General features: G+C 40.1%; 1 protein-coding gene across 7 annotated transcripts in view; it reads left to right on the top strand.

The window, feature by feature from the left end:
• foxp4 (forkhead box P4) overlaps nt 1-23,120 on the top strand; it is a 206,002-nt gene extending 182,882 nt beyond the window's left edge. For all 7 annotated transcript variants that reach the window (XM_008109697.3, XM_008109692.3, XM_008109699.3 and 4 more), the window contains 4 exons: nt 9,606-9,727; nt 10,441-10,507; nt 12,453-12,619; nt 13,489-23,120. In XM_008109697.3, the coding sequence (XP_008107904.1) occupies nt 9,606-9,727; nt 10,441-10,507; nt 12,453-12,619; nt 13,489-13,633 (501 nt within the window). In that variant the 3' untranslated portion in view covers nt 13,634-23,120. The remainder of the gene's footprint in view (nt 1-9,605; nt 9,728-10,440; nt 10,508-12,452; nt 12,620-13,488) is intronic.
• Nucleotides 23,121-23,268: the final 148 nt, after the last annotated feature.

Genomic DNA, 23,268 nt, shown 5'->3' on the forward strand with positions numbered 1-23,268 from the left:
AACTGTTTTGCTTAGCCCACATTTGACTAATTTGTTTGCCAGAAGGTCATGGGGGACCTTTTTGAAGGCCTTACTGAAATCCAAATACACTACATCCACACAGTTCCCTGCATCTACCCAGCTTGTAACTCTAGCGAAATAAGATATCAGATTAGTCTGGCATGACTTGTTTTTGATAAATCCATGTTGACTATTAGCAATGACCACATTCCTTTCTAAATGTTTGCAGACCACTTCCTTAATTATCTTTTCCAGAACCTTGCTTGGTATTGACGTGTGGCTGACCGAACAGTAATTGGGTTGTTGTATGTCTTTCGGGCTGTGTGGCCATGTTCTAGAAGTATTCTCTCCTGACGTTTCACCCACATCTATGGCAGGCATCCTCAGAGGCTATGAGGCATGGATAAACTAGACAAGGAAAGGAAAAAATATATATCTGCGGAGAGTCCAGGGTGTGGCAAGAGTCCTTTGTCACTGGGAAGCCCGAAAGACATACAACAACCCTGTGATCCCAGCCATGAAAGCCTTCGACAACACATAGGACAGTAATTGTTTGGATCGTCCTTTTTTCCCTTCTGGAAGATAGGGACCACATTTGCTCTCCTCCAATCTGCTGGGACTTGTCCCATTTTCCAAAAACTCTCAAAGATGATTGCCAGTGGTTCCAAAATGACTTCCATTAGTTCCAATACTCTTGGGTGTAGTTGATCTGGCCCTGGGGATTTGAATTCATTTAGAGTGGCCAGGTATTGCTGGACGACTTGTTTCTCTATTTGGGGTTGGATTTCCCCTAATCCTTCGTCCACTCCAGGTTGCTGAGTTTGAGGACGGCTTTCTTTTTGTGAGAAGACTGAGGTAAAGAAGGAATTAAGTAGTTCTGCCTTTTCCCTATCCCCTGTCAGCATTACCCCATCTTCTCTTCACAGGGCCCTATTGCCTCCTTGTTCTTCCTCTTTATTGTTTTTAATGTCCTTGGCAAGCCTGAGCTCATTTTGCAATTTAGCCTTGCGAACCTTTTCCTTACACGAGTTGGTTATTTGTTTGAATTCTTCTTTGGTGATTTCTCCCCTTTACCACTTCTTGTCTCTTTTGAATCTTAACCCAGTTAGAAGTTCTTTGGACATCAATTCTGTCTTCTTTGCACTTGACTTATTTTTATTCTTTGTTGGCACTGTTTGCAATAGTACCTTGAGTATTTCACTCTTGAAAAGCTCCCACCCATTCTTAACTCTCTTGTCTTAGTATTTGCGTCCACAGAATGCTGCTCAGTATTTCCTTCATTTTTCAGAAGTCAGCTCTCCTAAATTCCATAATGCGAGTTTGACTTGTTTTAGTTTTGGCCTTTCTTTGTATCGCAAACTGCAGTAACACATGGTCACTTTCTCCTAAGGATCCGACCACTTTGCCTGCATTGATCAGGCCATCCGTGTTTGTTAGGATGAGATTGAGAGTAGCCAACCTGCTTGTTGCCTCTTCTACCTTCTGAACAATAAAATTGTCTGCAAGGCAAGTGAGGAATGGAAGAATACTGGGTGCTGTATTCATTTCAAGGAAGGAACTGGCAAAACCACCTCTGAGGATTCCTTGCCTAAGAAAACCCTATGAAATTTTATGGAGTTGCCTTAAATTGGCAGGTGACTTTAGGGCATAAATATAGAATAACCTTTTTCATCTTGTGCCTTTTGTACCATTTGTTAATGTACTATTTCCATCCCTAATTCTAAAGAAGGATGTAGTCATGTTAGTTCAAGGTATTTTCCACTGTGTTTTATTTTCATACTGCCTCCATCTGTAAATCTAGCCTTATTGTATGAGAATATTAACTGTACTTTTTTCTCACCATGTTTTCTGGGGCTAACAATACTACAGACAGGCACTTGGTGGCAAAGGTAGAAAAGTTTGTTTTTCATCAGGAAATCTCTGTTTCTGCATGAATTTTTCTGGTAAGTCTCACTTTGCAAGGAACAAAAACAAATTCATATAGAAACAGAGATTACATGCCCACTCTTTCTCCAGGTAACTGCATGTAAATAGTGATATTGGGGAAGAGAAATGTGTCATTTCACTATCTGTAGCATGAAATATACTGTCTCATCATATACTGATTTGATGGTATTTTAATTTAGTAAGTTTTACAGGTCATCAGCAAGGGATATCCCATATGCTTTCCGTAAGCATCCCCCCGACAAAAGGCATAAACCATTAGTAAACTCACCACCACTGTCATTTCCCATTTTCCTGGCAAAGGGATGTGCACGGCTGATACAATCCTTCTTTGCACTCATTTCATTTTCTCTTTGAAACCTTTGCTCCAGTGCCATCACTCCTTCTTTCATTGCAGTGTTTGCACCACTGAATTTCCCACTACCTATATTTTGCCTACTTAACCTTTTGGAACCTTCCAAAGACTACCTTGTGTTCTGTTCTTTAAAAAAAATCTTGGTAAAAATGTGTGTCTTGTATTAATGTCGTGTGCGTGGGTGTGTGTGTGTGTGTGTGTGTGTGGGTGTATATAGTACATAAACACACCGGTAATGAACTGACACGTTGACTTTGGCACACTTTGAGTTGCACACTTGACTTAACATAGAAATCAAGCTCCTTGACTCCTGAAAAAAAAAATCTATGGCAGTGATCCTAACAGAGAGGCTGGTACATGCCAGTAAGATGAATGCAGAATTTGTTCTCCCACAGACATGGACAATTATATAGCTAATTATCTTTGCTCTATTTATAGTTTTTCACTCTGATGGCTAAATGCATCACCCTTTGAACAAGTGTCCTGGGAACATTTTTGAGTTAAGGTGGGGGAAGATTGGAGACAATCATTTGTGGATATGTAACCATCTTCCTTTTCCTCCTTAATATGAAGCAAAAGCCGTAATATCAACCTGCATGGGTGTCTGTGAATTTTAGGCAATCTTTGGAAGACTGATCATATCAAGGATCTCCTGTTTGTTCATACACCAATCATAGACTCCCCCTAATGGTTTAAGTGGAATATTGCAGGTAAATATGTTTTTTCTATATAGTCACAGACACAAACACACTAAGAGTCCTGTGGATGTTGCATGGGAGGGAAGTGGTAGAGAGGTATCCAACAGTGTTTGTGTGACTTATTTAGGACAGCATATCTGATGGAAAACGCTAAAAGGGTTATTAAAGCAAAAGCTGAGAATTTAAATATTTGGCTTCTGTGTTAATATCTAGGTTGTTTGCTCCAGGAAAAAAGGATGAAACATGTATTAGCAAAATAAAATGCTATTCTGCAACCTTTTTTTGATGCTATACACATATCTCTTAAGAATGAATATATTAGTACAGATTAAAAGTCTACTTAAAATAATAAAATAGGATTTCAAAAGACTTTATATATTTGAAAAAGGCTGTTTAGTCATTTATAGGGAAAATCTAGATGAAATTTACTTTTTTAAAAATCACATGTACCCAAATTAAAGAAAACATGGTTATAAAAGGGAAGAAACAGACATCTCTTAACCAGAACTTGCGCCAGTGAAGTTATGTTAGTTGCAAAGAAAGCATGCTATTTCTTTTTAAATGATAGTTTAATCTTTAGCTGTCCTTTGGAGCACTTTGAGGTACCCAGGTAGTCAGCGCTAGGTGAGTGCAAAGTAAACAAGTGCCAAGAGGTGAAGTGAGAGGTGACTGTAAAGTGACAGATGTGAGGAGGATTTTGTTGGTATGACAGCAGCAGCACAGAGAGCTAAGAGAGATGCTGAATGGTTGGGGTAGAAGCTGGGGAGAGAGGCTGGGCCAGGGGCATAAAGCAAACATCATTAGAAAAGACAAAGATAAGAAGCAAACAGAGCAGCCAAGCCTGGCATTAAACAAATACTCTGTAAAATACAAAAGCTGCATTAAAATCATGCAAGAAGGCCCCCCTGGAGCAAAGGACCACAGAACTGAAGCAAAAGCAAAGACATACATGGCAGCACCTTGCTCCTACCTTCTAGGGTGTGTAAGAGATGTAGAGTTCACATCAAATGCTAGAAAGCTTACATTCCTAAATTCTAGTGCTCCCAGAACCAGCACGTAGTTGCCCATATATCAATATTTGCCTCCACATTACTGCTGTATGAAACTATTTTTGTTTGGACTTGTGTTTAAAATGAAGACTTGTATATCATTTTCAGGAGAGGTTTATGAAGACCCTGAAATGCATGATGACCTTGAGCAATCCCTGAATCATTTGGCCATTAACTCTTTTTCTTCTGGGTGAATATACCAAGATATTAACCCACTATTACTTCCAGCAATACCAATAAAATGCAGCCCCTCCCCTCCGAGAGTGCTGAACTGCAATGCCTATCAGTCCAAGCCAGTATAGCAAATGGCAAGAAATTATGGGGGGAGGGGTGTAGTAATAATAATAATAATAACAACAGTAACACCACCAACAACAACAACTTTATTCTTATACCCCACCACCATGTCCCCAAAGGGACTCGGGGAGGCTTATATGGGGACAAGCCCAACAATATAGTCCAACACCAATACATGAATGCCTAAGAACTTGGGGGGGGGGAGGTTCTGATTTCCCACCAGTTGGAACAGTACTGTGTAACAGGGCATGGGAGCAGGGGCGGTTCAACCATTAGGTGACGTAGGCGGTTTCCGAAGGCACCATCCTCTAGGGGGGCGCCTTTGAGGCACCTCCATCCAGGCGTGGCCTTCCTGCCTCCGCGGCTGCGGCCTGGCCTGGCCTCCACAGCAGCTGGGCAACCATGGCAGTTAAAAGTGGTGCCGAGGTGCCTTCACTTTAAAGCAGAGGCGCAGAGTCACTTCCTTCAAGTGTTTCCCAAGCTTAAGTGGTGACCCAGGTGTTTTGAACTCCAGTTCCCACCAACCCCGAGCATCAGCCAAAGCAGTGAGGCTGTTGGGAGTTGAAGTCTCCTCCCTGGGGGCGTCGCCTGAGGAGGAGGCCACTCAAATTCGGACATGGCAGCCACAGCTTGCTCCCAGCACTGGCGAGGAATAGAGGGCAGCAGTGTGGAAAGCGGGGGCCAGTGCGACGGGGGCGCCTATGAAGCGGCCAAGGCGGGCAGCCCCTTTGACCTGTGGCGCTCCCTGCAGCAGCCCCAAGTCTTCACCTGACTACCCAGCGCCGTAAGCCGGGACTCAAGGGGGGGGGGTTCGGGAGGGGGTTGAAGGAACTCTCCAAGCGCTCCCGGGAAGGGCTGAGGTGCGGCCTCCTGATTGGTTGCTTCAGATACCTGGGCTTGAGGGAGGGAGTCACCGGCCTGAAGACTTTCTCCTACAATTCCTAACAGCGAGGGGCAACCATGAAAACTATTTGCTCAACTATCTATGGCAGGCATGGGGAAAACTTTGGCCCTCCGGGTGTTTGGACTGCAACTTCCACAGCCGGTAGGCTGTTAGGATTTGTGAGAGTTGGAGTCCAAAACACCCGGAGGGCCAAAGTTTGCCTCATGCCTGATCTAAGGCAAATAATTGGCATAATAAAGCATACTGGGTTCAAGTTAACTAGCAAAGAAAGTGGGATGATGGTCATATGGGGAGTCAAGGCTCTTCTGGACTCTTGGAACGGTTCTTAAACACTCTTCGTGTATTCCAAGTAGACTGAAACATACTTGCGGATTATCTGCACTGATATTCTAGGTTATATGGCTGTGTGGAAGGACCCTCAAGGCAGAATAACCCACAGTATCTGCTTTGAATTGGGTTATCTGAGTCCACACTGCCATATATTCCAGTTCAAAGCAGATGATGTGGATTCTGGGTTATATGGCTGTGTGGTAGGACCCTCAGGGCTCTTCCACGCAGCCATATAACCCAGAATATCAAAGCAGAATAACCCACAATATCTGCTTTGAACTGGGTTATCTGAGTCCACACTGCCCTATAGCCCAGTCCAATGTTTGGTGCTAAATTCGCTAATATAGTAATTCCTGCATAACATTACCATGTATTAAAGTGCTTTTTCTGATGATTTGTTGTAAAACATGATGTTTGGTGCTTAATTTGTAAAATCATAATGTAATTTGATGTTTAATAGGCTTTTCCTTAATCCCATCTTATTATCCAACATTTTCGCTTATCCAACACTTTTATTTTTCAGTGATTGGTTTGGTGGGGTGGGGGTGTCAAAATTCTGTTCGCTTACACTTGAAAATTACCTAGGGCCGGCCCTACATGGGAGACAGCCTTTTCAAGTGTGGCACCTCAACTGTGAAATGCCATCTCGTTGGAGACCTACTTGACATCAAATCTGGCTTTATTTTACCACCAGGTTATGCCCCATAGCCCATAGGGCATAACTGATTTACTCTCATATGCGTTTGGTTTTAAACTGTTTTAACACTTTAACACTTTAAAATGTAATTTAACTTGTTAAATTATTAAATATGCCTTTAATCTCTTTATATTATTTTTATTGCTTGCCTTGTTTCTATTTAAATTGATTTTACTTGTACATCACCCTGAGATCTCATTATATTGGGTGGAATGGAAAAAAATACTGCAAAATTATACTAAACCTGAGTTTTGATCCAGAGTCCTTATGATCATAAGACAGCATGAGATGGAATGAGAATAAGATAAATGATAATAGCAGGACACTTGTCTGATTTAGGCTCACCAGGAATTTCTCAGATTCAGGACACAGCCTCAGATTCAATGAGGTAAGGGATGTGGACACCTACGCCCAGTGACAGAGTCATCATCTGGCCAATGCAACCAAGACTCCACTGATGAAATAGAGATTGTATTTTCCAACAGCATTCATTTTATCAAAGCTAAATTTCTTGGTGATCTGTAGATTTCAATGCCAGGGGGCATCTGCTCTCAAGACGGTTTGAATGGAGAATTTTGTAGTAGAAGAAAATGTGATGTTTCTTGCAGCACCTGATCCCCTTCAGGGTTTGTGCACCCAAAGTAAAACATGAGGCTGCAGTATTTTTATAGGGAGAGACTGGCCTTATTCTCTTGAATGTCTGCATCCATATTGACTTTGGACCTGAGATTCCTATCTGAGATTCCCTTTGTGGGTCTCAGCTAAGCATTTAGGCTTATGTGCTCCTGTATGCTCTCTCTCACAAGCTTGTGACTTATGTCTCAAATCAATCCTGAGGCAGATGTTCTGCTCACAGGCAATCTACCACAAAGTCTTGGAGCTTAGCTGAACCTCGGGATGGAAGCAACATCATTGCCACAAAGAGAAGGGGTGATAAAACATTTCAGATGTCATCAAAAAGGCGGTGTAGCCAAATACAATGTGTTCTGTTCACTGTAGATGTACCATCCCCCTACAAATCTGTTGCACAAGCTATTTCTCCCAACTCCCTGGGCATGTTACCATACTTGTCATATTAGATCCCTGAGGCTATAGCAAACTCTACACCTGTGAAACCAAGAAAACTACCATATAAGAGTGCCTTCAGTTTGGATGTGCTGATGTATTCCTCCACATTTTAATATTTGGCGGTGTTGTGATAGGAGTAATGGGAATAAGGAACATTTCGTGCTCGTGTCTTTTACTTTTTCTTTCAAACCTGCTCAGAGAGTTCCACTATAAGAAAGTCCTGAGCCTTGCTGTCACTCAACATGGTCTCACTGAATTTTAGAAGATTCCTCTGCTGCTGAACGTAGCAGCAAAAGTGTGGTGGTGACTAAGACTTTTTCAAGTAATGTCTGAGCAACATCAATTCCTTATAACAAGAGTGCAAAGAGAGACCTGTCTTCCCATGTTTGGAGAACAAGGGCACAGAGAAGAAAAAATATCACAAACATCCCACTGGACAAATAATAGAATGAGACAGGGAGGGGGAAAGGAATTGATGGGCTTGATAAAATAAACTGTGACCAAAATTGGAGGGAAAAGTCTAATTCATTCTGTCTTCAAGAATTGTAAGACTTTCTAAGGTGTAGGGGCTTTATTTCCCATCTCTCTCTTTTGCCTTGTTGTCTTGGCCAGCTCTTTTGTTTATACGGCCCCCGTTCGACCTTTTAAATTGCTGTTAATGTTTTAGCGTAACGAATTAGTCTCTCATCACGAATCAGGACTCGAAATAAAAAAAAAACCCTTCGAGGCCAACATCCTGAAATTGGGGTCATTCTCATTTGCAAGGCAGAGAATCTGAGAACCTTAATGCAAGGAAATTTATTCAAAGGCAGAGCCCCGACGTGATTAGGCCCTTTGTAATTATAGCTCGGAGAGATTCCACTCCAGCCTCCTGCCTCCCTCATGGATTAGCAAGTGAGTCGGAAAAATACACAGGATTTAATTAGAGGCAAATTAAAATTGGTAATGAAATAGGGGCAGTAGCAAATGGCAAGGAGGTAGCAGGGGGAAAGGGAGCTAGTATCTCTCGGGGCAACACTGCCTGTGTACGTGCGTTTTCTTTATTTTACATTTAGAAATGTAAAGATGGGCAACACAGAATAAAGAAGAAGGGTGGGCTGTGACTTGCAGAAGAAGAAAAAATCTGAAGACCACCAAGCAAAGCGATGGTATTGGAAACACTTTGCCCCTTTAGCTTGCTTTTCTTCTCCCTTCCCTTTTCTCTACATTTAGCTAATAATGAGTAATTACGTAGGTTGGCTTGTGGAAGCTCCAGCAACCATCCTCAGTTAACATCTGTAGGCGCATGCTGACAAAATGGTTCTTCTGTAGAGGCTTTGTTTAGAAGTGTTCCAAAGCCTGAAATGAAGGGATCCCTCTTTTGAGGGACTCCTGTGGGCATTCAGTGTGACTGGAGAATTGAAGCATTCGCCATACACTATTGGAATGTCTCGCAATGCCTCCCTTCCTCCTGTACCTCTGATCAAGTCTATTTCCACTGCTGCTGGTGATTGTTGATGCCATTGATTATCAGTGGAAGAGGATGTTATTCCTCTCCCTTTATTGGTCCACCGAAACCTTTTCCTGATATTAGCTAATACGAGTTCCTAATCCATAGAGTCATGGAATCATTGGCAGGGACCCCATGGGCCATTGTGTTCAATGTGTTCAATTGTGTTCAACTCTCTGCTTACTCTCCAAGTAATACATCCTCAGCAAGTAGTTGTCCAGACTCTTTTTTGAAAATATCCAGAAAAGGAGACCCTTACCTGTCTAGGCAATTGGTTCAGTTGCTGAACCACTCTTACTGTTAAGAAGTTCCTTATAGGTTCAGTAGAAATCTACTTTCCTACAATGCCTATAATATGTTTCCCATTATCCTAATCAGACATGATAGCTGAGACTGATTAAGGTTAGCCAATATAGAGCAGAGGTAATAACATACATGCACCTGATCAGGAGGTAGTGCTGATAGCTAATGTATGTAACTGAATAATATTGTATAACATATAGAACATTGTACACAGCTATTATAATCAACATTGTTATCTTAAGCATATGGTTGGCTAAAAACATCATTTTCTCATCAGTTGTCTTGCTGAGAAACAGATTTTAAGTCTATTTTAAGGTTAGCGGGTTGCTGCCAACATTCCATAGAGAGGGTGCAAGGTCAGTAGTTTCTAATAATGGAGTCATTTGTGAAAACTGTAGTAAACAGACCTTTTGAGTGGGACCATCACCCATTATGAAGGCACTTTTTTACCTTCCTCTGTCTTTCTTCCAGAATGCCGTGCGCCACAACCTGAGCCTACACAAGTGCTTTGTGCGAGTGGAGAATGTCAAGGGAGCTGTCTGGACGGTGGATGAACATGAGTACCAAAAGAGAAGGCCACCAAAGATGACAGGGTATGTTTGATAGTTCACTAGCCTCTTTGGGAAGATGAATGCCTCTCCTTGGGTCTAAGAAGGCCTGGGGGCATAACATGACAAAATTCCTTTACACTTCTAGAGGGAATTTGAGAAACATTTTTTGCCCAAGAAATTGCATGTAGTCCCTAGACCACACTTTAGCTGCTCCTGCTTTACTTAATAGTGTCCCTTGCCTCTGCTTGTTTTCTTGAATTTTCTAATATTCCATAGTGTTCACAATCACTTTTGCATGTTCTCTACCACACAAAGCTACATTTAGGAGACTGTGATGGAAGTATGGATTCAAACCCATCTACCTCTAATTGTACAACAGCTCTCCACACACACCCCTTGTCTAGGATGAGAAGACATATCCATCAACTTCCTCAATTCATGCCACATACCTCCAAAATTAAGAAAAGCAGAAGAAAAGTTGTTTTGAAATATGAGAGAGTTACAACTTGACAAGCAGTAACCAGTTTCGTCTTAGTTCTAAACATTATTACAGCCCTATTATTAACCCATGTAATTTATATGGTTGTTTACCATCTTATACCAGCAGTGGAGCCTTTTTTATTTACTGGCAAAGGGAGAATCATGAACATGGGGGAGACTTCTACAGCTCCTCATCCTTTTCCTTCTCCAGAGCCTTTATTACCTCACTTTGTGCTTGTAGAGCAACACTAAACAGCTGTTTCTTTTATTTGCAGGAGTCCAACTTTAGTCAAAAATATGATTTCTGGCCTTAGTTATGGAGCACTTAATGCCAGCTACCAGGTATGACTTTGGTAATGAACAAGTTTTTATGCACCCCACTGCAATTTCAGAGAGCCATCTTCATTTGGAAAAGGTTGCACTTAACGTTCAAAACGTTGAGGGAAATTTCATTCCATTGACCCCTTATAGCTCTGGGGAGAACTCTGAAATAGAAATCCAGTATTTCCTTGTTTTTGAGTTTTACTTTCAGTCTAGGGTAAATACTCAGAATTAGTCTATTATGGTTGCAGCCACTGTGATTAGTTTAAAACTTCAGTGGTACTGCTTTTCCATAAGATGTACTGGAGATCCTGATCAAGCCCAATTTCTGTAATGATTCAGGTGGCCGGACTCCAAATGGTCCAAATCACACTTTCCTGCCTGTTGCAGTATAAGCAATGTAAGAATTAATTAATTTGACTGGTTGAGAAGAAATTAAAGACAGCGAATTGTAGAATATTTGGATTGGCTGTCTCACAGCTGAGTGTTTTTACAGTCTTTCTGCCATTATTATTCTTTCTATCTCCTCTCTCTTTCTGGATTTTAACAAGTGGATGGGAAAGATGAGGAGAGGGTTCAGATGTGGAAAAATGATTCAGGAGTCATGGACGAGATTAGTACGGGGGGAGCTAGTGACCTAGAAGTATTTAATGAGTCCCACTAGATTAGGCTGCAGATGACACTTAACCAATGATGTGGGTGGGTGACAAGATTTATCAGCACTCATGGAAAAATTCACCTTTCTGACATCTACCTGAAACAGATTGGTTTTTCATTTCCAGTATTCTTGTGAAATAAAATCAAGACTAAGAAAGCGTGTTGATATGATTCTTAAAAAGTATTTTTCTTAAACGCATTGAGCTAGAAACACCAATCTATATATATAAAAGGGTAATGAAATTTCGGCCTAGGACAAAACAAAAAAACTACACATCCCAGAAACACTAAACTTGACAGCACAACCCGTCATCCATGCCTCTACGTTCATACAACAAAAATAAAATAAAAATAAAGTCCTAATTAGAGGGAGAGGAATAATTGTTTTTATCCAATTGCTGCCAGTTAGAAGGCTAAGCTCTGTCAGGGGAAAACCTTTACCCTTTACCTTAACTACCACCAATACCTCAATACTTTATTTCCCATGCCACCATACTTCGCCACAGCAACGCGTGGCCGGGCACAGCTAGTGTGTGTGTGTGTGTGTGTGTGTGTGTGTGTGTGTGTGTGTGTGTGTGTATATATATATATATATATATATATATATATACACACACACACACACACATACATACATATATACACCATATACACACACATCATATCTATATATATAAAAGGGTAATGAAATTTTGGCCTAGGACAAAACAACAAAACTACACATCCCAGAAACACTAAACTTGGCAGCACAACCCCTCATCCATGCCTCTACGTTCATACAACAAAAATAAAATTAAAATAAAGTCCTAATTAGAGGGAGAAGTTAGAAGGCTAAGCTCCGCCCACTTGGTCTCCTAGCAATCCACTCAGCCCAGGGGACAGGCAGAGTTAGGCCTCACGTAGGCCTCTTCCACAGATTATCTTATTTTAACTGGATTATATGGCAGTGTAGACTCAAGGCCCTTCCACACAGCTATATAACCCATTTTTAATGGACTTAATGTCAGGGGAAAACCTTTACACTTTACCTTAACTACCACCAATTCCTCAATATTTTATTTCCCATACCACCAGACTTCGCCACAGCAACGCGTGGCCAGGCACAGCTAGTATTCTTAATAAAGTGAAAAAATACTTTTTTTCTGCTTACATTGTCAAGTTTTTTCTTGAAAATAACATCGTTAGAGGTACCTGACTATGGAAAGTACCTGAGAAAACAAACTTGTGTTTTTCAATGTTTGTGTTATCTTTTGTCTTGATTTTCTTCATTGAACATCTATAGATTTTATCTGTCACACTCTAATTGTAGGCTGCCCTGGCTGAGAGTAACTTCCCTCTTCTGAACAGTCCCACTATGATCAACACAAGCTCTACTAGTGGCATGCTACATGTTGGCCATGATGATGTGAGCAGCACTGTGGAACAAGTCAACAGCAATGGCAGCAATAGCCCCCATCTTTCTCCACAGCAGTACGGGTGAGCCCAGAATCACTTTTTTCCTGACTTCCTTCCAGTTGAAAATAAATCATGGTTCTGGTAGCTGTGGCATCTGAGAAGAGTGATCAGCTGTCTAAATACCAGAGACCTGCTGCAGTTCATAGTAGATCATATTATACCACATGGGATTTTCGATAGAGTTGAAGCATCAATCTGCAAGTTGAGGTTAGCCTGCTCTTATTGCTAGTCAGTTAACATGACACTGATATATTAAGTGAAGTCCTATTGATACTGAAGCATGTACCAAATTAGGGATTCGTGGTAATCATTTTTCATTTTTTCCACCAGTGAAAATGTGCACGTGGGCTTTTTCCTTTTTTTAATGATATAGTCGCCCTAATATACACTACAGCAGTAGTTTGACTAGACACTGCTCTACTCAGACTTAGTAAGAAACTTTGTTGTGATAAATATCTTGAAGGATTCCAAATTTGGTTATTACAGGCCACCAAATAACAGTTGGAGGAGAAATGATAGGATTAGGTATACATAGAAGAGCTTCTAATTAACAGTGGTCAGAATATTGTTTTATTGTATGAAATAACTCACTTTACATCATACAAATTTGGAAATTGGAAACAAAATTGCTGTGAGAAAATAGCCTAAGAATTAAAATTCCTAAACTGTTTATTTAGCTTATTCAAATGCTACCAAGCATCTCTGTTGATGGGGACTGCAAGTTTAGATTTGAATACTAAAGATCTATTCAACAAAGTCAGGAGATTCCTGATTCATTAGTTAAATATTCCATTTCTGCTGTTGACCAGAAAGCTTATTACATCTCTTAAGTGTTCTTATTGTCCTTGACAAAACACTGTACTGACTCAACTTACTTTCTCCAACTTTAGCCACCAAGTCCATGTGAAGGAAGAACCAGCTGAGACAGAAGATGACAGCAGACCTGTTTCTCTTATGGGAACAACCAATCAGAATGTGACAATTCCTGATGATAGAGACCTGGAGGAGGAGTTACCAGTGGAAGAGTTGTCTTAAGGGCCCTCCCTGCTCACCTTGGGCCCAGTACTTCCCCAGAGACAAAGCAGTGGCTCCCACCTCCTCAAGGTGACCTTCAGCGTTATCTTGTTTAAGGCACTTCTGCAAAGCAAAAGGGTTTCCTTGGGTCTACCCATTGCTGAAGGCACACCCTTTTTCCTTCCTTACATCCCACTGACTCTTAACAGACGTTTATGGAGGGATGTGCAAAAACAAAACAAAAAAAAACAGAGTTGAGTTTTTTCTTTTTCTTAATTTTTTTAATTTTGTAATTGGTAAACGAGGATGGTAGGTTGTTTCTGTCCGAAGACTTCTTTGTTGCCTCCCCACTTTTCCATCACCCCAGCTTCATGGGGATAAAAAGAAGGTGTCTTGTATTGTCTGCTCTGTGTTCTGTCATTTTCAGCTTAAATGCCATGTTGTTTCCACAAGTCACAAGTTTGGAAGCATCCAGTCCAACAGGGAGCAGCATTCAAGTGAATGTCCTCTACTTTCCTATGGAAAGCATTTCCAATAACCTGCCAGTTAATCCCACTGAGAACTTTGCACTAGGAAGAATCTTTTCAGGCACACACACAATCTCAACGTATCGGAACAGCAATTGGAAACAAGACCCTTACTGAAGCCATGATGTCCCAATTGTTTCATTTCTTCATCGAGAAAAGAAAAACCGAGCTAGATGTAATGAATACACTGTAGTTCAGCAAGCAGCCAAAGGGTTTCTCACTGCCACATATAAGCCACTCGGTTAGTCTTTCTTCAACCTGTGTTTCTGCCCCTGCAAGTTTAAGAAGCACTCCTTTTTAACCAATCGTGCTTGAGAGTCAATTTTCAGTCCACAAACTACCACAAAGTCCAGGGATGAAGGTCCGTTCCATGCTATCACATACTGTGAAACTTCTTCCAGAAGCCAACACCTGAGCAATTGGAAGGCAAGCTGATGCTGTCCAGCATAAGACTGAATTCAAGGAAAAGACTGCGACTTCTGCAGAAAAGAAACCTTTGCTTGTTCCTCCTTGTTTATGATATTCTGATCCTTCCATTTTATCAAAATTGAGCATGAGGCCAGAAAGCAATGGTTTTTATGAGGTTGGAGATATGAATGAGAATGGCCAGTAGATGTGCATGGAGCTGCCTTGACAAAGATGGCAAAATCAGAAGCACTTGGAGTGGGGTGAGGAAAAGGGGACATGCCAGTGTTATCTGGTGGTAGAAAACAAACCAAGACCTGGTTTAACATGCAAAAATTCCAAAGCAATATAGATAAATATGAGATCGACAATACTTTTTCTTTGATCATCAATCACAGCAGAGCTGTGGTGAAGTTTTAACTCCTTCTAGTCATTAGATTATCCAGTGAACTATATCAAACACAACTGGTATGCTAGTCTGTAGTTACTAGATGCCAAACAACTTGGAGGAAGCAAGAACTTTCCAAATTCTTATAGCATGAATGATGTACCACTTTCAGGTGAACAAACAGTGTTAACCAAAAACCATCCCAACATCCTTTGATTTTTGTCAGCTCACTGTCTTACTGCCTCACACCAGAATTCAGAGAAAACTTTTATCTGATCGGCTTTTTTTACCACAAAAAACAGGTTCCAAGGGGTCTTTGCCTCTCCTTTCTTGAGAGGACAACTCCAAAACTTCATCTTTGGGACAGACTCTTATCAGTTGCTGGTAAGAGAAATTTTGGGGGTGACTTTGAGACCAGTGGGTCAAATATGATGGATTCCATGCTTCTGACGAGTCTCTAACACAGACCCATGTGTACTTTCTATCATTACATATTTGTATTGTATTCAGGACCTAAGTGGAATACAGAAGTTGCTTCAAAAATGTAAACAGCAGGTTATTATTAATTTTTTGGGAAGACGATATCATCCTTAACAACTGGGGTGATTCAGAAAACAGTAATGGATCTTCTCTTCTCCAGCATGCTTTATATTAGGAGCATAAACTGCCACACCTATGCCTGAATAATAAAGTGCAAACACACACAAGTTTACCAATTCACATCTCTATATTAAGGCCCCAAGGGACATTGTGTTTTGTATTTCACATGATTAACATGTCTTAGGATTCCTTTTCACCATTCTGTGATTAGGTAATGCTTTACCATTGCACCAAGCACCATGTAATTCACAGAACAGGATGAGGTAAAGGCCTTTGGATAGGAGGGCATTAATCTACTCAGAATATTGTTTTTTCCCCAATGCACATAATATTGATCCATTTATCTTCAATACAGTGCATTCTAATTGTATTAAGTCCCATTTGCACCAGCTGGAAAACCATGATAACACCACACACACATACACACATTTCAAACTTAGAGGGTTACGGTAAATCCAGCCAGCACTACTTTTTCCTTTTTACCACTTAAAAATACAAAATGGCACATTATTTTTTGTAATCTTACATTTATGTAGATAAATGGCAACTGGGATCCAATCTCATAGCCAAATTCAAATTCATTCTCTTTCTCTCATTTTCATTTAAGTCAGTCTCCCAGGGGAAACAGTGGTTTGGGGTGAAATTCCTGATTGATTTCTGCAACAACCCTAAAGCCATCTAACTGAATGTTTTGAGCCTGTATTTTTCCAATGAAGGCATCTCAAAGGTTTCTGATGGGTGATGCTAGAAAATTCCATTTTGTTTCTCAAATTCTGTTATGCTGTGCACTATGATCTCTAGCCATCTTTCTGACCCATCTCCCCTGTATTCCTTTGTTTTTTCCAAATTACCTTGATGATGGTGGAGGAACTGTATTCCTCAATACATACTGCTGTTTTACCTTGTTTGGTAGACCTCGAGAAGCTGTTTTATTTGTCAATGTAACTTACACAATATATTTCCCTTCTGATGCTTTCCTCCTGAACAGTGGGCATAAGTGAACCACATTTGTTCCAAGTCTAGACAAAAAGAGTGGGAATGAAAAATACTTTTTCCTCCCTTTCTGCATCATGGCTGCATGAATAAACGAATGCCAGAACTCTCACACTGAAAGGACTCATACTTGTACTACTTGGATCCTGGAGTTCACACTAGAGGGCTCCACTAAACATGCATTTCCCCAGCTCAGCTTCCTACTTCCTCCAACAAGCTGAATAAAGCTGCAAAGTTGATTCTTTAGATGATTTGAGAGAGTAGCTCGATTTGAAGAGAAGTGGACTCCAGACTTATGAGGGAAACAGGGACAGTCTCAAAACTGCAGAAATTTGAGGGTGCTTGTGTTTAAGAGATGACAGTCAGACTACAGGAGTCTTAAGAAACTCCCCATAGAAAACTATCCATTGACAACAAGGTTGTCCTTCAAGATAGAACTGCAAGAGCTGATAATACCTCAATCCCCTCTTACTCTAGCCATCCCTCAGGTCCCTCCTCAAATCCAAAAACAGCTCGGGAAACTTCGCATCCTCTCTTAGAGCAAAGACACACCACACCTCAACTTTTCCTCTTAGGGTCACATTTAAATGCCTCCCTAGTATATAATGCTTTATAATTGGCTTAACCATTTACCAAAGACCCTTTTTTAGACAAGAAGCATAAACCAAAACACTCTTTATTTTTATTTTTATTTGGTGCTTTTATTCTGATTTGTTCAATTCCTGCACTAGCCAAAAAGAGAAATTCACAAAGATTCTGCATGCCTCTTAGCCCCTTTGTCACTTTCTTTTGATTTTAAGTTATTATTTAAACCAAAGTTTACAGGTGCTGTTTTGTACACATCTATTGAAGGTAGACCAGAATCATGGATTTGCTGCTTTGCGTTTGTCGTTTGCAAAAGCGAGGGTGGGCTATGGAACCCAGAGGAGAGTTGCATTCTATGGGTCTCTTCTGAAACTGCTTACATCTTCTCTTTTTCAAATCATAACTGCTTGCATTTTGTTGAACTTCTCAGCTATTATTTGTACACAATGTGATTTTTTCTTTTTGATTTCTCAGCATGTTTATCCTTTTTCATTTGTTTTCCAAAGGGCTTTGTTCCCCTATTTGTCTTTATCCTACAAAATTATTGGAAATGTCCTCCGTTTTTTGTTGCATTTTTAGGTAACACGGCTTTCTGAAAAGCTTATCAGCAGATTTACCGTAGCCTTTTCAAATACGGAGAATGGACGTCCGCATTGTGTGGACATGGGGTGAGTGTAAAATTCTGGAGTAGGCCATTTTTTAGTGCAGTTGGGGAGCTCATGTTGTTACTACTCCCTCACATAGAAAATCTTCACATACTAAACAATGCATCGTAAAGGAAGCCAATGTATAGTCTTTTCCCCAGATGGACCAGTTTCTGAAAATATACCTCCTAGAATTCAGCTACCTTATTCTGTGAAACATATAGAAGTTCAGCTCTGTGTGGTAAGATGCTTCTTAAAACTGTCTCGCAAGCTATGCATCACTGTATTGTGTCAAATTGCTTTGCAAGCAAACTTCCAGAACTGCATAGTTGTAACCTTGGCCTTTTTTCTAGCAAGTTCTGTTAGGGCAGCTGCTTTATTATCAGTCTATATTGATAATAAATGCTACCATCCTGATTCACTGACCTCAGTTTCCCCTTCCCCTAGTACAATACGAATTTTGTGTTTGGCATCTACAGCTGGTCCTGAGATGCCCCAGTTGTATGTTTTGCCAGTATTAAAAGTGCTGTCTCCTAGTAGTGTACAATCCAGATCTGAACTGCTTCTGGGAAGATATAACTATCCCTGTTTAACCTAAAACCAATGCCTCGCTTTTTGACCCATTTAAATGAAGTCCAAAAAAGAGATCATAGTACCCTGAGCAAATATATTTAACAACATATTATAAACCAATTTAGAGAAATACATACTGAAGAATTGTATCCGTAGAATTGGGCATATGATAACAAACTCATATGTTGGTACCATCAAGTGACAAAACATTTCTTGTACCATCTCAATTAAGGCTACAGTGGTAGAAAAGTCATGTTGTTAGACCAAATGTGTCTCTCTGTTATGCTTCTTGGTGGTAATTCATTTTTCCCTGGTCCTAAAACTCCCCGTCCACAAATTGGACTGCCTGGCAGTCATGCTGGCATGACCATGACTTTACCCAGCAAAAGAAAAACCCAGCAAATATTTGAATATATAAACTGGCACTGTATTCTTAATTAAGAGCAGTCAATGTAGCATCAGTAGCTTGCCTTGTCATTGTGCTGAAAACCATCTGCCCTTTTTTAGTTCTTTGATTTCTTCCTCATACCATTTGATCCAATGGTTCTCATTCTTTGGTCTTCCAGATGTTTGGGATTTCAGCTCCCAAAAGACTTGGCCACTATTGAAAGTCATCAAGGATTCTGGGTGTTGGAAATTCAAACCACCTTGCAAAACCAAGGTTGAAAACCACTGATCTAATCCTTTGGTTAAACTCACATGGCACAAGTGAAAATAGGCCTCAGTCTTTGGCATATGATGTATCCTGTATTATTCACTTTTCTCCCAAAATGGATAATTTCTGGACTGTATTCCACTTCTGTCAATGCCTCTAATTAAAATTCCTCTCTGTCTTCATGTGACAGTATTAAGTTGTGTGCAACCTTACAGGATAGGTTTAGCTCTAGTTCTTGCTGAAATGATATGTCTACATCTGAGGCATGGGCATTTTTGTGATTGAATTCCACCTTACACACATTAAACAAGCAATTTTCTCCTCATAAAAATCATAGTTGGGAGGAGAGCTGTCCTTAAAATCTTGTTCATTCATTCGTTTTAATATGATTGAACGTTCCAGCACATGCACTGTAAAATCAAAAGTGCTGTGCCTCAGATGTTGGTTTTATAACCATTCTGGGAAGTTACTAATTACTGAAGAGAAATTGTGCACAATCATCAGTGTTAGATATTATTACAATATTCCGTTTCTCAGGCAAGTGATCCCTGCCTCATCAATGGTCAGAAGGGCTCTTCTCACCACCACTTGTAGCCCACTAAGTCTGAAACATTGGATGTGCTGTCTTCCAAGTACATACCTTGCATATTGAAGATTTGGTTATAGACTTGACCCATGCAGGGTTTATATGGATATTTGTCATTGTGCTGTTGATGTTGCTTTGAATCTTTTTTGGATGTTGAATCTGCATCTAGCCCTGCAGGGATCTGGCATATATTTGAGGGTCAGATAGTAATATACGAGGCTTTGGAAGGTTAGTGGCTGTCCTTCAAACTGGCATGCCCTGCAGGCATTTCCATTTCCATAACTTCAAGCGAAACTATTATCTCTACCATGTTTGTGTGTGAGAGAGTGTCCCTATGTCCAGCTTTCTCTACAATGACTTAGAATTAATAAACTTCCTAGATTTAATTGGGTCACTTCTGAAGCTATTCAGTGTTAATTAAATCTGCACTGTCCCAGTGAAAGAAATGACACCATATTTCAGAATTGTACTGTTGATTTAAAATTCAGGTAATCTTTTACATACATGCAAAGAATCCCCATTGCAATAAGAGGATTTCTTTGTGTACCATGGTTTGTTCTTGTATAAAGTTAGAAAGATAATCACCTGGAAAATAGCAAATGCTATACAGAAAAAAGCAGATCCTTAGTTTTTTCCTGCCAGCATTAGGTTCCCACTGACTTCACTTGGCAATTGATTCAGATCTGCCTATTTGTGTTCCTTCTAGCCACAGCCTCAATAATTTTATATTGTGTTTGATTAGCAATCAGCAGATTATTATTTTCTGAGGCTTTAAGCTTGCTTGGCCAACACTGACATAGTACTCTTAAAGGGACACTGAAGAGTGAATATAATTTAGTATCACTGAATCAATATGCTGTTTGCTAAAGCTATTTGGTTTGGGGTGGGGTTTGCCCTCTTAACAGCTTGAACTGTAAAATTTGCTCTGATCTTATTGATTGAACTGCTAAGACTTCAATTAGCAACATTTTCTTTAGTTGATACCCTTTGTTTAAATCTGGCTCAAGTTTCCTGATCTGTCCAATCTTATTATTGTTTTTCCTGAATTACTGGAGAGGATTCTCATGTGGTTATATTCATCTTACTATGAGAACTCCTTTTCAAAAAGGCATTCTCTGTGTAGAGCAGACTCTAAGTATTGATGGACACCAACCGACTTAGTTAAGACTGTTAGGATGTGAGCAACTATCAGGCAAATTGTGGTTGGTTTAACCTGCTACTGTTCTGTGTATCCGTTTCTTGTTCTGTTACATTTGTAAATGTCTACAGAATATTAATGGTGGTGTGGGAGATGTTCAAACAGTGCCAATAGATATTTTATCTGTATTACTAGTGTGTTCAGAATAAGCTTGGGCCATCCATAGTGTTTCTCTAACCTCCTTTCTAGAAAAATTGATAACTGCCTATCAAATGGGTACCAAAGTTTTGATTTCATCTACAGATTTTGTTCTCTGTTTTGGGACTGTCCAGGTCTTTCTATCACATACCAGAAAGGGTTCCCTAGACCACTGTTGATATTGATGCATATAAAGATCTGAAAGTTTTGGGGTTTTCAGTTTTCGATACAGCTGATAAACCCACAATCAAAACAACCGCACTGGTATTGTAACATATTCAGAAAAGAAACCTATATGACCTTTAAACTTAAAATGTATGGGGATCCTACTTCATCAAGGTGTCTACTTATTTTTATTCCATTTGTCATCTAGAAGGATAATAAAGAGCTTTTCTTTCTTTTTTATGATTCCAAGTCCTTGTGATTCTGGTAAGCTGCCCCTCAAAGTTCTCCACTGGCTGCTGAAGCAACAATACGGTTGCCATGAGTTTAGGTTAGGTGGCATCTGTTTCTTTGACTACGAGTATCTTGGCAGTACTAGCCTTCCTTAAGTTTCAGTTATATTAGGTACATCCATTTTTGCACAAATGACTTTTCATGAGACTTTTATTTCACGCAAACTACATATAGTACTTAACTTTTAAAATATTTTATTATGTTTGTTACCTCAAAATGGCTTTTAAAGGGGTAGTGTGGGAAAGACCAAACACAACTTGTGGCAGGATAGGGTATGTATATATTGGTCTATATGCTGGTTAAAAACCTACTAAAATTAGTTTATTGTTGTCTGTTTAACTATCCTGTGATGAAACTAATGCAGGGAATATTATAGAAAGGTTTTTTTCCTTGTTCTGGAATTTAGGAAGCCATTCTTGTATCTCTCTATATCTTGACTTGGATGCTGTTCCAATGCTTTATGTTGTCTTTGGTTTGTTTTCTTTCTGTAAATTAGTTGGTAGAAATGGTGAGGTTGGAAGGAGATAAGACGGTTGCCAAAAAGAAACTGAGACATCGGTGTAATAATTTCCCTTCTCATCCCACTTCTTGGGAATTAGAACAGTAGGAACAGAAGCAAAACACATTGTATGAAACCAAAGGTGTGTGTATGTTTCAGTTTTGTATGTTGTTTACTTAATTTTAATATAGGTATTTTTCAAGGAGAAAGGCAAAAATCCCAATTGGAAAATTATACAAATTCCTGTCTTGTCTTACCCATGCTTTGAATTTCCAGGTGTTCAGCTCCACGTAAACATAGAAATGCTCCAAGATTTGCAAGATGGGGTTATTCTTTTGGAGTTTTGTTTCTTTTTGTTTTTCAAATTTAGATGGTTCCAAAATGCTAAAGCATTTATCAATGTGGAGTTCTCATACTGCTCGTTGTAATGGAGCTGTGAAATACTGGAGATCAATTACTCTTCCTTTTCATTTTGATCACATATTATGTGGAGCAGTTTTCCTGGTGACCCTCCCATAGAGTTGAGGTCCTCCTTCTCTGAGCTTTTCACCACTTGGCATTCTTGTCTTCCAAATCTCTCACTGAATCTCAGGTGGCAGGAAAACACCCAAGAACCAATGACTAGTGACTTTCAAACCATATCAGCTTAGCTGTTCGACATGAGCCAGAGGGGTCACTGATCTCACTGGATGAAAATGGGAGGTTAACATGTCTGCTGGCATGACCTGATTTGTTCATTTATAATATTTTGTGTTGGCCTTCAAGGGCTTCTTCTGATTAAATTTTCTCTGTTGCAAATGGATCTCTTCTCCCTCATCATAGTACCCAACATATGGTGGGAGGGTGGGGGACTTTGGCATGTCAGCACTCTGCCCTGTTGTCTTTTCCTTCTCCTGGTACACAGGAAGGGTCAAGAAAGGGGCAAGACATGCAGTAACCTTTAATATTGTGGGTTTTTTCTTCCTCACATTTGTTGGTTTGATGTGATCATCCTTTTAGCAGGTGGCAAGTCAGTGTGAAATGAAAGGTTACTGGGGAGGGGGAAAGGGTGGCTGTAAACCTTTGATCCATCCTCCTCTTACTGCTTCACACTGCCATATTTCCACTCTGTATAAAGGAAATAGCATTGCTGTGTATTTGTACTCTGGACTTCTGTGTGTCTGCTCTGGCAGACGGTAAACCCTTGTACAGTAGATCTAGCTGCATGTAATCTGTATGGACAATGGCATTATAAAATGCAATAAAATTAAATTACCTATGAGGTGGCTGTGACTTCTTTTTAAACATCCAGTAAAGAAATGACATCCTCTTTTCTCTGTACAATTCTTCCCTCCTTCATTTGCTTTCGTATAGCATTTTGAATATATTCTCACCTTCACTTGCCACTTTTAACACTCTTGCATACATTA

Source organism: Anolis carolinensis, chromosome 4 (genome assembly GCF_035594765.1).
Source record: "Anolis carolinensis isolate JA03-04 chromosome 4, rAnoCar3.1.pri, whole genome shotgun sequence".
NCBI lineage: Eukaryota > Metazoa > Chordata > Lepidosauria > Squamata > Dactyloidae > Anolis > Anolis carolinensis.